The sequence below is a fragment of the Lemur catta genome, chromosome 18 (assembly GCF_020740605.2).
Source record: "Lemur catta isolate mLemCat1 chromosome 18, mLemCat1.pri, whole genome shotgun sequence".
In the NCBI taxonomy this organism is placed as follows: domain Eukaryota; kingdom Metazoa; phylum Chordata; class Mammalia; order Primates; family Lemuridae; genus Lemur; species Lemur catta.
In genome coordinates this window covers 7,470,461-7,486,254 of record NC_059145.1, presented here as the reverse complement: position 1 = coordinate 7,486,254, position 15,794 = coordinate 7,470,461, and the positions used below count along the sequence as shown (strand labels likewise).

General features: G+C 50.6%; 1 protein-coding gene across 1 annotated transcript in view; it reads left to right on the top strand.

Moving 5' to 3' along the window:
- HRH2 (histamine receptor H2) overlaps nt 1–15,481 on the top strand; it is a 46,677-nt gene extending 31,196 nt beyond the window's left edge. Inside the window, exon 3 of the mRNA XM_045530664.1 lies at nt 13,675–15,481. Coding sequence (XP_045386620.1) covers nt 13,675–13,816 — 142 coding nt within the window. The 3' untranslated portion in view covers nt 13,817–15,481. The remainder of the gene's footprint in view (nt 1–13,674) is intronic.
- Nucleotides 15,482–15,794: the final 313 nt, after the last annotated feature.

Below are 15,794 nucleotides of genomic sequence, written 5' to 3'. Positions count from 1 at the left end.
GTTGGATCCATCTCAGGGACCATTCCAGTGCTGACTGTATATAAGTGCTTAACACGGGAGAGAACCATGCCAAACCCCCAACTGTGCTGTGGCAAGAATCTTCTGGCAAGGGCGATGAGGGACGTGGTTTTCATACTAATGAATCGCTCAAAGTGTGGAGGTGAATTCAGTAAAATGTGTCCTTGTCACAACTTTTGGGGGTGCGGGAGCCAGGGGCAGGTGGGGGCACAGGCTGGGCACAGGGCAGGTCTGCAGAGAGAGCCCCAGCCGGGGGTCAGGGCACCTGGGGCCGTCTCATGTCCCCGCCACAGTTCAGCCGTGTGACCTTGCGAAGATGGCATCCCTCTCTGAGGCCCAATTTGCTCATCTGTAAAAGAGAGCTGAGAATTCTGGCAACGGTCCCTGCCTCTGAAGAAATAGCGGTGAGTCACAGGGCTCTCTGCTTTGGGTGGCACTGGGTTCTCTAAACTCGCAGCAGCTGTTTGTGGCAGTGCTGGGGGCAGGGCTGGGGTGTGCATCACAGGGTGCTACAGCCCTTGGGGCTCTCCTGGGGGTTTGAGGACCACTCCCTCCCCGCCTGAAGATAGGAAGGCGGGGTTGTCCCAACTGCAGAGAAGTGGCAGATGGCGCTTCACAGCCGTCAGTGTGTCTGCCTCCCCTGCGTCTGATCCGGGCAGAAAGCTGCAGTGTGCGGAGAGGCCTCCGAGACTGGACGTCCCAGTGCATGGAGGACACTCAGTCCTTCCTCATTCCAGGACTGACCACATGCCATCATCACCCAGGGACAAACATTCAGGGCAGGTGACAGGGCTGTTTGTCCCCAAGGCCCACAGGATTCAGGGAACTTCCCCTTCCCATGCCGAATCAGGAGACGTAGAGTTTGTAAAATGTACTGTTAAAATGGCATGAAATTGAAGTCGTACAGAACCCCATTCCTTTGCCATCCTTCCAGTCCCTGAAGTCACAGCTCTGCACTGCCTTTGTCCCTGTGCAGATGTGGCCTTAGCTTCACGGCCATGAGAAGACCCACACAATCCTGCTTTCCGCCCCCCTCTTTGTTCCCGTCGGTCCTACTTCCCAAGCAGGCTGCAGTCCTTCCCACAGCTGCCTCATCCTTGCTGACTCACCTTCCACTCATCCTTTACCAGCCGCGCTCCCAGGGCTGGGGGCGCTTTGTCACGCCGCTGTGCTGCACGAGCTGAAGGCTGACCTGCCCACTTTGCTGGCTGGCTGGCTGGCTTGGGGCAGGTGACTTCCTCTCTCTAAAACTGTCTCCTCATCTGAAAGCTGGGGCTGATCATTACAGCACCTCCCCACCCCCACCCCGCGGTTGGAGAAAGGATCCCCTGAGTTAAGGCGCTTGCCGGGAAATGGGGAATGAAGCTTAGAGTGCGCCCCTGGGAATGCCCAGGTGTAAGACGCTTCGTTTTGTCCTGCTCAGGGAGCTCATGAGCCACCACTTCACAGAGGAGCCAGGTCACTTCCCATAGTAAACGTGGTGACTTGGGAAGCCGAACGCAGTCCATACAGGATCTCTCCACTCCCCACCTGCGACCCTCTGGAGTAAGCTCCCGGAGGCTGTCTGGCCCCAGTGCACTGCCGGGGCCGCTGCTGTCTTGTTGGCTTCGCTATCCCCGCAGACACAGCCGGCCGGCTCCCCGGCACTGCCGAAACCAGCCACATCCTCCCAGGGACCTTGGCCTCTGCTGCTGGCCTCCCACGCCCCGTTGTCCTGCCCCTGGGGTCACCCCAAGCACACAGGCCACCAGGCCTGGCCATGTGCTGGTTCTACCTGTAGGTTCCTGGAGATTTTAGGGATCTACTGCACCCCCCATGGGAGCAGAGGAAGTAGGGCACAGGGGCAACGTGAAGCCTCCTGGCTGCCATTTGTCCCCTTGCAGGGCCCTCCCTTGTCCTGGGCTTCTAAACAGGGAGTGGGGCATAGTCCCCGAGCTTTCAGACCTCCCAACTCATCCTTTGGTGGCCCCACCTTACCCACCAGGGTTTTGATCCCCCAGGAGGGGAGCCGGGGCAGCGGCAGGGCCTACTCTAGCGGCCAAGTCCCCAGGGGAATTGCCCCTCCCTGGGCGGTGGGGAACTCCTGTCCCGGGCTGCCCTTGCGCTCTCTCAGCACCCGTCTGCTTGGGGCCTAAGCAGCTGTCTCTGCCTCGGCCTGCGGGTGCAGCCTGCGGGGCCTGGGCTGGGCCGGGCAGCCCCTCGGCTTCGCACGGTCTGTGCTGTGCTGCCCACACTCCACAGCCACCTGGTGAGGGCAGCCAGTACCTGCCGCTGCTCCAGGAACGGGTGAGCCTGCTGGAGTCGGACTGCCCGGGAGCCGACTGAACCTTGCCGTGCCTCAGTTTCCTCATCTGTGAAACGGGCTGTGACTAATACCCATTTCTAAAGGTCGTGGTAAGGATGAGAGGAGGGAATAAATGCAGAGGCCCACAGACTGTGTCTGGCACGCGGTGAGGCCCAGTGGTCACCAGTGCACGTGGGTTGCTGGGGTGGGAGTGGGGCCCAGTCCCTGTGAGTGACTGAACTGTTGCCCTACTGTGTGCCTTGCCACTGTGTCCGAGTTCATTTTGCTATTTTAAGCAAGCCCATGGTGAACATCTTCATGCAGAGAACATTTTATTTCTTTCCAGTTAGTTCCTAGAAACTGAATTTCTGGAAGCAGAATTACTGGCCAACTTTGCCTAACTTGCCACCTCGAAGCCACGTCAGCAGTGGGGTCCCGGGAGCACCGCGAGGGCGGCTGACTGAGACGGAGGGTGTAGACCACAGGGGCAGGGCCAGCACCGCCCTTAAGGGTGGGCAGAGGGAAGAGGGGAGAGGAATCTTTGCAGGCGCCGAGGAGGAGCCATGCAAGGGGGAAACCCTATTCCTTCAGGTTTAAAAAACATGTCGCAGTTTTGAGGACAGGGCGGCCCACGTTGCACAGCCACCTGGTGAGGGTGACCAGTACCTGCCACGGCTGTGGTCAGGGGTGAGCCTGGTGGAGTCACTGCCCCAGGCTCAAAGTGGCCGTTGTCGGGGAGTTGAAGCAGCTGGGCAGGGTGGACACAAGGCCAGGACACAGCAGTGTGGGACCCCTGCTTTGTGTTTTGGGGGGTGGGCAGCCTCCAGCGACGCAGTGGGCCGACCTGGGCCCTCTGCAGGCTCCGCTTACTTGCTGTGCATCCCTGGGCAGGCGACTGAAGTCCTTTGGGCCCAGACTTCCTCATCGGTTAGAGATAAGAATAGGATAAGTAATCACACCTACGACATGGGTGTTGTGAGAGCTACATGAGACTGGGGATGTCGAGTGCCTGATCCGTGAGCATGACGAGCCCAGTCCAGCAGCAGGGAGGGGTGGGGCAGGCAGGGGAGGGCTGGGCGGGAGCAGGCTCCCCAGGCCCTCACGGTGACACACCCAGCACCACTTACTGCCGTGCGACCTCAAGCAAGTTTTCTAACCTCCCTGTTCGTTCCTTAGTTTCCTCCCCTATAATATGGAGAGAATCCTAGCACCTACCCCCCGGGTGGGTATGAGAAGTAACTGAGTCAATAACAGAAAATGCTCCGCGAGGGGCCTGGCGTGCTGCAGGAGCTGGGAGATGGGGGCTCTCGTGTGCGGTTGCTCTTAGGGCCCAGCGCAGGCTTCGGACCTAGCAGGCGCGGCTGGGAGCCCCGTCCCTCCCCCCACCAGCTATGTGACCTTGGTCAGGGCCCTCAACCCCAGGGAGGGCCAGTCCCCCTCTGTAGAGATGCAGGGGGTGATGCCCACTGGCATGGCTGCTGGGACGGTCCCGGGCCAAGTGCAGAGCAAGTGCTCAACAAGAATGTTGAATCACACATCTTACCTAATGTTTTATCTTTGAAGAGGACACCCATGAAAATCACCCAGACCCACTCCCCTGCAGCCTCCTCTCTCCTAGTGGGGGATGAATACTCCCCGCAGGCTCCCCTTCCCACCCCCCTAACCCCTGTACTCACTGTCCCATGCAGTCATAAAATCTTGAAGAAAGGACAGTTCAGGCCACAGGCTGAGTGAATTCCTTGGTCAATTCCTGACACTTCCTTACTCCACAGCCTTCAATAGCTCCCAAGTGCTTGCCAGATCATACACAAACTCCTCAGTCAAAACCATCCTGCTCTGGCTACAGAATCTCTTTCTGCCCTCCTCATCCTCTTCATCCCATGCTCCTTCCTCTTCAGCTGAGCTAGCCCATTCTTTGTTCTCAGAGCACAGCCCACAGCTCACGCTGTTCTCTCTGCCTAAAGAGCCTTGCCCACCTCCCCAAATGCCCCTGATGGCACCAGGCCCAACTCCAATGCCACCTGCTCCGTGGGGCCTCCTCTGAACCTCAGAACTGGGTATGGCTTCTGTGCCACAAAATCCTGCCAGTGCACACTCACACACCCATGCACACACAGGCACCGGTGTGCACAGACGCGCTCCTGTGTGCATGCAGCCCTGTCCCCGTGTGTATGTTCACACGCGCATGCTCACAGGTTGCCGTCTGTGCAGCTTTGTTCTTACACTGCCGCGATCGGCCTGCACGCGGGGTCCGGCAACCCTGTGCAGCCCGGCTCCGCTTCCCCCAGACGATCCCCCAGTGCCGTTCTGGCAGATCTGTTCTGACAAATCTGCCCCACGGCGGCAGCGTGCCACAGGGGAAAGGAAGTGTGCTTTGAGGTCGGACAGCCATGGGTTCAAATATGAGCGTTGCTACTGACTGACCCCAGGCAGTTCTCACCCACTTGGAGCCACAGCTTCATCACAGACACCTGCACTTGCCTTGGAGTGCCACTGGGACAGTTAAACAGAAAAAGTATGCGAAACACCTGGCCCAGGACCCCGCCGTAAGTTCTCAGTAAGTGCTACTTCCTACCAGTCATTTATGTATTCATCAGCACAATTCCCAGGTGCCTGCTAGAGTCACAGCCAACCCCTCCCTCCACCAGCTCCTTACAAGTGTTTAGGGATGTGTGTGCTGGAGGTCCCTAATCAAAATCCTATTTATGTGCCTAAAGCTCCCAGACATTCGCTTTTTCCCTTGTCATGGGTAAAAATTAAGAAGGGATTAATGAGGCTGGGCGCGGTGTCTCAGCCTATAATCCCAACAGTTTGGGAGGCCGAGGTGCGAGGATTGCTTAAGGCCAACTGTTTGAGATCGGCCTGGGCAACATAGCGAGATGCCATCGCTACAAAAGAAAGAAAAGTTACGGAAAAAGGGATTAATGGTTTGTGACTCTCAGCAGTCGATCTCAAGTGAGTCCTGGGTGGTGCTGAGGGTATCTTTCTTGAATAAATTTCACCTTATTTGGCTCAGAAAGGAAGCCAGGGTGTTGGCAAAGCTCTTGCGGGAAGTCTCTGCCCAGGCTGCCCACACCCGCTTCCTCCCACCACTTGCTGGGGAAGGACAGACAGCAAGCTTCTCGCATGGCTGCGGGCGGGTGGCATCCCTGCTGGTCACACCTGCCCGAGTCTCCTCTCCTTCCACGCAGACCCTGGGGGCAGGCAAACCCTCTGTGCTTACTTCCAGAAAATCAGGACAGAATCATGAGAAAAAGTATTCCTGTCATGAGCGGAGGGCTAAAGTTTGGTCATTTCGGCACATTGGGTAATAATGGTTTGTGGTAGGAAACAAAGGGGTACGAAGAGAACACTCTCGCGGCTGTCTGCGTAATTTAGGGTCCTGCAATTGCCCCCTCACGGCGTATTTTAAAGCAACCAAAAATTAGGTGTGGCCTGGAGAATAAGGTCGCCCCCAATTCTAGCAAAAGCTCAAGGCACTGAGAAAGCCCTGGTGGGCCACGCAGGAGCCGAGGGCGAGCCATGGCTCCTCTCCGTCCCTCCTTCCACTTCCTCGTAAAGAAGGGAAGACACCCTGGTGACACCCGGTTTCTAGCGTGCAGGTGAAACTGACCCTCTGGTGGGGGTTCTCTCCATGTCGTTTGCTGACAAGATAAGCAAGGCTCGGCCCAGAGCCTCTGCACACAGAACCCCCTTCGTCAGTTCTTGGTAATCCTCAGGGACAAAGCCCCCAGCGGCAGTGCCCACCGCTAGACACAGAGGAGGAGGAAGAGGAGAATCCTTGACATTTCTGAACACTTCGCTTTGCCCATCTCATCCCGTGGCTTCACCAGGCCTTTCTTTGGGGTTATCCCTGTTTGACAGATGAGGAGGGAGCTGAGGAGGGGAGAGGGTTGCCTGAGACCCAGCGGCAGGGGAATGCAGGAGGCTCAGGCTGAGGGCAGGACTCCCGGTTCCAAATCTCACACTGTGTCCCGTTCGCCCCCAGCATGTAGCTGCTGCTGCTCAGACGTTTGCTGAAATGGTCAATGCTGCTCGCCACCCCTGCCAGGGCACCTGCCCACAGGCTCTCGCGGGCAGGCGGTGGGATGCAGAAATACAGCCAACTCAGAGGTACAGGCTGCCAGAGACAGCCGGGCAAGCGTGTGTGTTTCTGACCACCTGTGAGTTTGGGAGGGCAGAAGACAGGAGAGTCTCTATCGAAACTGGGACTTACTGCGGGGTTCCCTCATTAGTTCACACGCATGAACATCTGCTATAAACTTGGACAAGGGGGACGATGAGAGTTCCAACGCCTGCCTTTACGACAGGCCTGGTTTAGTCCAGGAGACAGACAAGGAACTGACACGTAGCCCGGGTAAACTGACACTAGCCCAGGGAGATGAGTGGCTCCACAGAGGGGCTGCAGGAGGAGCCGCGGGTCCCGGGAGACCTCACAGACAGCTTCCCAGAGGAGGCGACACCTGAACAGCATCTGGAAACAGGAGTAGAAGTTGACCAGAAAAGAATGAAATAAATTTGAGCAGTGGGAATAACACATGCAAAGGCACGGAAGCAAGAAATAGCAGCGTGGCACGTGCAGGTGGGGCTCTGTCACGTGCACTTTAAGCAGTGGAGGACAGCGGGCAAGGGCGCTGGCATTCATGACTGCAGTCCTGGCAGTAGTCCTGGGAGCTTTCTATCATTAACTCGCTTCGCGGGTAGAAAACCAAGGGTCAGAGGGGACCTGAGCAGGGCTTCTCACACAGAGTAGCACTGAAACTGGGTCCCTGGCCCTGGTGGCCGAACATATTGTAACACCCTCCAAGTGCGAGGATGAGAGTCAGATTCAAATAACATTTATTTAGGAATATTGTTACTCTGGCCCCTTTTAACTGCAGGTTGCAGAAACCCCTGCAGGTTACAAGAGGAGGGGTTGGTAGGGACAGGTAATTGACTCACGTAACTGAAGAGACTAACAGTAACTTCATGCATGGCTGGATCCAGATGCTCAAATGTTCTCAGGAATTTATCTTTCTCTCACTTCCAACTCAGCTTTCCACTCTGTTGACTTCATTCTCAGCCAGATTCTCCCTACAGGGCCACCAGCGGCTCCACCCTTGTATCTTCCCATCTTCACAGACCCAACAGAAAAGTATGTCCCTTCCCTACTGTTCCAACAAAAAGTTTCAGGCTTAAATTTCATTCATGTGTCTACCTCTGATCCAACTGTCACGAACCCAACACTGTCACAAAAAGTAGGGAAGGCTGAATCCTGAAAAAGAATCAAGGTGTTGCTGCCAAGAGAAGGGGACTTGGTGATGGGAAGGTGACAATGACAGGCATCATCATAAGCACTTGCTGTGCGACAGACACCATATTACATTCTCTCCCAGGGCCCCATCAACACCCCTCGCTTCAAGTGTTAGGGCTTAGGACGAAGACAGGCCATGCGGCCAGGAAGGGGGTCGAAGAATGTTAAACCTACTAGTATCTTTGCAGACAGACACTCTAGTCCACACCGTGGGAATCCCAGTGTACCTGTAGCGCGGAGGCAAGCTAAGGGAGGGAGGGAAGGGCTCCTGCCACTAGACTTTTTAAACTTAAATATGCATGTTAAAATGTCTTTTTTAAAAAAAATTAGAAGGTAGACGTTCCATATGGTATGGAGGAAAGAGAATGAGAAAAAAAAAGTCCATTTAACACAAAGCAAGAAAAGAGAGGGGGGAAATTTAGAAAAGGTAGGACAAATGTAAAACACAAAAGCAGATGGAAGAAATGAATGAAAATAAATCAGTAATTACCGTGAATGTAAATGAAATAAATTGGCCAATTAAAAAATTTGAAGAGTGTCAGATTTTAATTTTAAAATCCAAACAAATGTTTTTTGCAAGAGAACAGACTTAAAATATAAAGAAACAAAAATGTTGAAAGTATAAGGAAGAAAAAAAGATGCACTAGGCAAATGATTGCCAAAAGAAATCTGGGAGGCTATATTAATACCCAAGTGAACATTAAGCAAAAAGTATACAAAAGATAAAGATAGTCAACATATTTTGAAAAAAGATTCAATTCACCAGAAAAATAATAATTCTAAATTTGTATGTAGCAAATAATCTAGCTTTAAAAATATGTAAAGATGACAGCAATACAAAGAGAAATTAACAAATTATTACAGTAGAAAATGTGTAATCTATCTCTATCAAAATATGAAGATCAAGCATGTAAAAAATCTGTAAGGACATATAATATTTGGAAAATGCAAATAAAAGGCTTCATTTAATAAACAAACAAAACACTGCTCCCAGGCCAGGTGCGGTGGCTCACGCCTGTAATCCTAACACTCTGGGAGGCTGAGGCAGGAGGATTGCTTGAGCTCAGGAGTTTGAGGTTGCAGTGAGCTACAATGATGCCACTGCACTCTAACCAGGGCAACAGAACAAGACTCTGTCTCAAAAAAAAAAAAAAAAAAAAAAACACAAAAAACCCCTGCTTCCAACAACTAGGGAATGCATATTCCTTTCGAGCATACATGAAACATTTGACTATGTACTACACTAAAAATCAAGTATCAACATATTTCAAAGAATTACATTCATACAGAACAATTCTCTGACTACAAAAAAATTAAATAACAACAAAACCCTTTCATATTTGCAAACACATTTCTTAGTAGACCATGGAATGAAGAAAAATCATTATGGATATTAAAAAACATTTTAAAGTAAACAACAATGGAAATACAATACTGCACATCAAACGTTATAGGATGCTGCTAATCTGTTCAAAAGGAAATATATGGCTTTAAGTGCTCATATTTTAAAAAATAAATCTGAAATTTGATGATCTAAATACCCAATTTAGGAAGTTAAAAAGAACTAAACAAACTCAAAGATAATTAAACGGTAGAGACAAAGGCAGAAATTAATGAAACAGAAGATGAAGATTTAATAAGGAGAAGAGTAACAAAACCAAAAGTTAGTTCTTTGAAAAGTTCTGGCAAAATTTGTTAAAATAAAAGAGTCAACAACATAAGTAAAGAATATGAAGAATGAAAGGGGAATATTTGTATAGATGTTACAGAGATTAAGAAAGATCAGAACATTCTGATCAATTTTGTATATGAAACAAGGGAAAACTAAGGTAAAGTGAACAAATTCATAGGAAAATAGAACATGCTAAAACTGACTTGGGAAGAAATAGAAACCCTAAATGGTCCTATAATCATTAAAAATAAATAAAATGACTAGAACACCAGTACTTGGTTTTGCAAATGAGTTCTACCAAACATCAAAGAACAGAGATCATGGCAGTCCTGTACAAATAAGAAAAAGAGGGGAAACTCCTCCATTCATTTTACAAGGGCAGTATAATGTAGATTCAAAAATGAGTATGAAAAAGGAAATTACAATGTAATCAGAAACATAAACATAGTTATAAAAATTCTAAAGTATTCAAAAATACAATCCAGCAATATTTTTAAAAGAAAACTATACTCTCTCATGACCAGGTTAGATTTATACAGAAATAGAAGGTAGCTTTAGTATTAGGAATGTTATTAATGTAATTCAGTTCATCAACAGATTAAAGAAGAAAAGAACCTTATTATTATATCAAAAGAAGAAGAAAAAACATCGGATAAATTTTGGCATCCATTCATAATTTGAAACACAAAACAAACAAAATCCCTTATGACATTATGAGTAGAAGAAAACTTCCTTAACCTGAGGAAATATTAATGAAACACTTCTAAAACAGGGACCAGGACTGGCCTTCACATTCCTATTTAACATTTTACTGGAAGTCAGTGCAGTCAGACAAGAAAAAGTTTTTTAAAAAATGGGAGTACAAAACTATTATTATTCACAGTTGATAACCATCATCTATGTAGACATCAAAAGGTATCTATAGACAAATCATTGTCGTGAATAAGGGTTGAGCAGCATTGCCAGACATAAAATCATGCATTGCCACCTTTGGAAAAGTACCACTTACATTAATAATAACAGTTAGAAAATTAGACATTGAAAAAGACCTAAACAATGTCTTTTAATCATTATATACTTTCTTCACAGAAACGAAGAAAGTTTGATTAGTACCTAGGCCCTTTGTGATTTTTCTGTTGGAAGTGGTATCCTTTTGCAGATTACATTTTCTTACTATCTATTGCTGATGCACAGAGAATTGAACTCCATATGTGCAAATGAATTTTATATATTGGTCCTATGTTCAATAACCTTGTTATGCCTTCATATTGATTCAAATGCCTTGTAGATTCTGGATGGAAAGATTCAATACTATAAAGATGTTTGGACCAGGCGCAGTGGCTCATGCCTGTAATCCCAGCAGTTTGGGAGGCTGAGGTGGGAGAATCTCTTGAGCCCAGGAGTTCAAGACCAGCCTGGGCACTGTAGTAAGACCTTATCGCCAAAAAAATTAAATTAAAATAAAATACAAGTAAAATGAAATAAACTTTTTTTTTTTTTAATTTTTTTTTTTTGAGACAGAGTCTCACTTTGTTGCCCCGGCTAGAGTGAGTGCCATGGCGTCAGCCTAGCTCACAGCAACCTCAAACTCCTGGGCTTAAGCGATCCTACTGCCTCAGCCTCCCGAGTAGCTGGGACTACAGGCATGTGCCACCATGCCTGGCTAATTTTTTTTTCTATATATATTTTAGTTGTCCAGATAATTTCTTTCTATTTTTAGTAGAGACGGGGTCTCGCTCAGGCTGGTCTCGAACTCCTGACCTCGAGCGATCCACCCGCCTCGGCCTCCCAGAGTGCTAGGATTACAGGCGTGAGCCACCACGCCTGGCAAAAAATGAAATAAACTTTTAAACAAATTTAAAAAATAAAGATGTTTGTCCTTGCCAAATTAATCTGTACATTCAGAATAATTCCCATTAAAATTCAAACAGTGTTTCCATGGAAACTGACAAACTGATTCTAAAATGTATATGGTTGAGAACAGGCTTAGGAATAGTCAAGGTATTTCTAAAGGGGAGAAAATAAGACAGCAATTAAGTCCTTAGGGTAATGCTGAAAGAACAGGCAAATAGGCCATGGAAAAGAGTAAAGTTCGGCTAGCCCTGTCGATCAGTGGGGAAGAGTCAATGACTGGTCTTTGGATGCTGAAATTTAGGAGTGTGGGGGGGGGGATGGAAAAATAAAATAAAACTGGATCTTACATGATACACAAAAATCAATTCCAGATAGGTTAATAGGCAAAAATTTAACTTTTAAAAGAAAATATAGAATACCTTTATGACCTTGGGGTAGGAAAGGATTTCTTAAATAAGGGCCAAAAAGCCAAATCACAAAGGAAAAATAGATAAACTTGACCACTAAAATTAAGAAATTCTTTTTCAAAAGAAGAGAAGCCCCACACGGGGCGATCTGCAGGAAGGCGTCTGTGGTCAGTGAGGGGGAAGGGCAGGGGCGGGGCGGGGGGAGGGAGAAGAATAAGAAAGGGAGAGAAAGAGGAGGAGGAGGAAGAGAGGAAGGAAGAGAAATGGGTAGAAGATCTGAGTAGGCAAAATGAAGAGGAGAAAATGTGAATGGCCAGTAAGATAAAAAGAACTTCAGCCTCATCAGTAATCAGGGCAACAAATTTAAAGAACAGTGAGATTCCGTTTTACACCCTCCAGATTGACAAACTTTTTAGAAGTCTGACAAGACCCGCTACTGGTGAGGATGCAGTCAGGGGCATTCTGCCCAGCTGGTGGGAGTGGAACTGGCGGGACCCCTTGGAAAGCAACGTGGCCAAACCTGCTAACCTTGAAACCATCTTCAACCCTCACTTAGCCCTTGAACTCCAGGCATCTACTCTAAAGAAACACTTCCGTGTGTGCACCAGGACACAGGTCCAGGGATGTCCTAAGCTCCTTGTAAAGAACTGGGAACAATCTGGATGTCAATGAGCACATAAATGGACAAATAAACCGAAGCATGTTGATTCGCACAACAAAATACAACAGTGAAAGAAAACGAGCTACAGGTGGCCCATTGACACAACTCAATCTCAAAAATACAATGTCAGACAACAAAAGGTCAGCCACAGGAAAATCATAAAACATGATTCCATTTATGTAAAAGGAAAATACAGGCAGAGCAACACACTGGATTGTTTAGGGGCGTAGAAATACTTGCTGAGACAGGGCAGGCGCTGGTGAAGTTCCGTTTGTCCCCCTGAGAGGTAGTTAACTGGTGTTCTTTTCAACGTTCTTTAAACCACGCCTATGTGTTTAATAGACAGTCCTTTGGATGCTTAATGCATTTCGTTTAAAAATACTTAATGACTGAAGTGACATGTAACAAAGAGATATGCCCGAGTAGAGGAATTACTTGTGATGTTTATTTTCTTCTGTTTTGTTAATCTTTATGTTCTGAATTTTTTATCACGAACATGTGATATTTCCAAAATATTGTTTTAAGTGATTTTTAAGCCCCTTAGAAGAAGGAGGTAGTTATTTCCTAGGCTAGAGCTAGCTTTTCTTCCATAACTTCACTGATTTTAGTGAGAGTCACTTTCTCAGAGCCACCGGCTCGGTCTGGAATGTTAATCCAAGGGCAGACTCCTGTCCGCTTGGTCAAATATGTACGCAGCACAGGACGCCCGCAGTCTGAAACGCCAGAGGGCTGACCATGAGGGCCGCGTGTGGGTGTGCGGGGGAGGAGGGGCTGACCAACCTGCGGGTAGCACGTGGGCCACGCCGGGCCTCCAGCAGTGGCTTGGCTGGAACGTGGCCACGCATGGAAGGAAGTGTGGTGTCAGCTGTGCCCTTGCTCACAAAACCTTGCAAAGTCAGGCCCCCAAATCCACAGCTGCCTGCAGATGGACTCTAAGGCAACAGGATGCTCTTCCCTCTCTCTGCGCAGAAGGGAGAGGGAGCAGTGAGCTGGCCTTCCCTGGCAGCCAGTGTGTTTCAATGCAAGGCAGAATGACAAGGAGACGTCCCCAACCTTCCCCAACTCGTGAAAGGCATGCTGTAGATACTCAGCAATCCTCTCAGTAAAATTTGGAAATAGCAAACATTAATTGGGCTCCTCCTATGAGCCAGCCTACATGTGGCATTCTTTTACAATATTTTATAACAAGAATTCTTCCAGGAGCTGGAAAGGTAGATATTTTTACCTCCATTTGGGGTTCAGAAAAGCTGAGCAGCTTGACCAAGGGCACATAGCATGTCAGCAGCAGAGTCTGGACTTGAACGCTCGTCTTCTGAATGTTCCTCCTGTGGGTTGAGCTGCTCTGGGTGGCAAAGGGAGGTCCCCTGGCCCACCCACCCCCGCCCCCAGGGCTTGGCTCAGTAGAAGCAGAGCTGAAAGGCCAAGCGCAGGCCCCAGCCTTGCTCTGGGGCCACCTCAGCGCTGGCCCGTGCTTTGTCTCCGCAGGAAGCCGGCGCTGTCCTGCACCGCGTGCTCCAGCAACCTCCTGAGCTGCTGCAAGAGCCTGTGGGGGCGCAGGTTCCTTCAGAGACACATGGGCGGCCCCGTGGAGGAGCCGTCGGGGAGCTGCTGTCTGAGAAGCCATTGAGGAGACCACTCCAGGAAGAGATGAGGACACTGCCCTCCGAAGCTGACTAGCCCGGCCCCAGGACACTGAAGATAGTGCTCCCAGTCCCTAAGATGTGACTCCTGGAGCCCCTAGGGACCCAACCCCCAAAGCCACCGAGGACGCACCCTAGCCTGAGTCTGCAGACTCCCGGAACACACAGCTGGACGCTGGGGGCCTGGGGCCTGGGGTGGAACAACCTGTTCTGTGCTCGGCATTCCCAGGCAGGCGCTCAGGGCTCCTCTGGGCCCAGTGGGCTGAGCCCCACAGGCTCAAAGCTCACGTTGGTGCTGGCCCTAGGAGCCATGAGCAGAGATGGCGGGAACGACGGGAATGTGTGCACGTGTGCGTGCATGGATGTTGGGGGAGGGACATGCGTGTCCCCCGAGCAAGGCAGAGAGCATTGTTATAAAGCACTGGCGTCTCACTCCCTCACAGGTTCTGCAGGAGGAGGGAAGGAAAGGAAAAGACAGGGAAGGGAAGGAAAAGACAGGGAAGGGAAGGAAATCAGCCTTTCCCAAGCACTTGCTGGCACCAGGCACGTCACCCACATGAGCTCTCCTAATCTTGTAACAACATGAGCTTATAGTAAGGATCACCACCCACCTTTGTGGAGGTGGAAACTGAGGCTCAGAGAAGTGCAGGACCTGCCCAAGGCCACTCCGCCAGAAAGTGTGCCTGGCACATAGGAGGCACCCGAGACACAGATGTTCGACGAATGAATGAGTGGGAGCACAGGTGAAAAGCCGGGCTTCAGGCCCTGCTCCTGCCACTACAGTACGCTGCCTCCCAGGAGAGAGGGCAAACTTTCCCTGACTCGGCCTGCCCTGCTCCTAGCAAGGCTCAGACCCAAGGAAAGTGCCAGCCCCGGAGAGGTGAGCGTGTGGACGGGCTTCTGCCCCCAGGGCTCCTCAGCGGCATCTCTCTGGGTGACGGCCACCCTCCCTGACACCCACGCCTCCTCGGTCTCCAAGAGCCCTCCTGGTCTTCCCCTCCCCGTCCACCCAAGGCTTTTCGGTCCCTTTGGCAAATCATGGTCCTCTACCCGGCTGTTAGATGTGGCTGTTCGCCAAGGCTCAGTCCTGAGCCTTCCCTTCTTGCTCCGTGTCTGCACCCCCGTGGCCTCAGTTGCCAGGTGCGAGGAGATGTTTACTCAAAGGTTTACAGCTGCAGGCCGGGCTCCTTTGGGAGCCTTGGACCCACCACCACCCACATGCCACCCACACGCCACTTCTCCCGGATGTTCAAGAGGCAGCTCACCTGGGACACGCCGCAGCCCCACTCGCCCTCCGGCCCCCGTGCTCCTTGGGCCCCCTTCTCAGACAGCGGCCACTCACGACCTCCCTTTGCCTCGCTCCTCGTGGCCAGCCCTCTCCAGTCCTGCCCCCACACATGCCCACCGTCCACTTGGTTCTTGCCACCTGTCCTGGCATCATTTGATCTGACTGCCACGGTCTCCCTCGGGACAGTTGGAACAGCTTCTGACACCCCTTCCCAGCACCTCCCCTCCGTTTCCTCCATCCAGCCCATTCTGCACCCGACAGCCACGCAGCCAAGGCCGTCTCGGCATGGCCCACGGCCTGTGTGCTGGGCCCGCTCGACCCTCCCCCGCCTCCTGCACCCCCATCACTTCCCCGGCCCCCCCCAGCCCCCCCCCCGGCGTTTCCTTTTGTGTGTGTTTAACTCTCTGTGCTCCTTCCAGCCGTGCACAGTGCAGTTTCCATGATTTGAAACGCTCTTCCTGCCCTTTGGGCCAGTGAACTCCATGAGATCCTGGCTAAAATGTCGCTTCCTTGAGGACATCTTCCTTGACCCTCTGCACTAGGTCGGGCCCCAGCCACCCCCTCAGGACTTTCCTTGCAAGGCACTGGCGTGGCTGTCGTCTTGCAGCCGTTTGTGGGACTCCTTGAACCGCGTCTGTCTCTCCCACTCACGAGGCCCGGGGTCCTGCCTGTGTCTG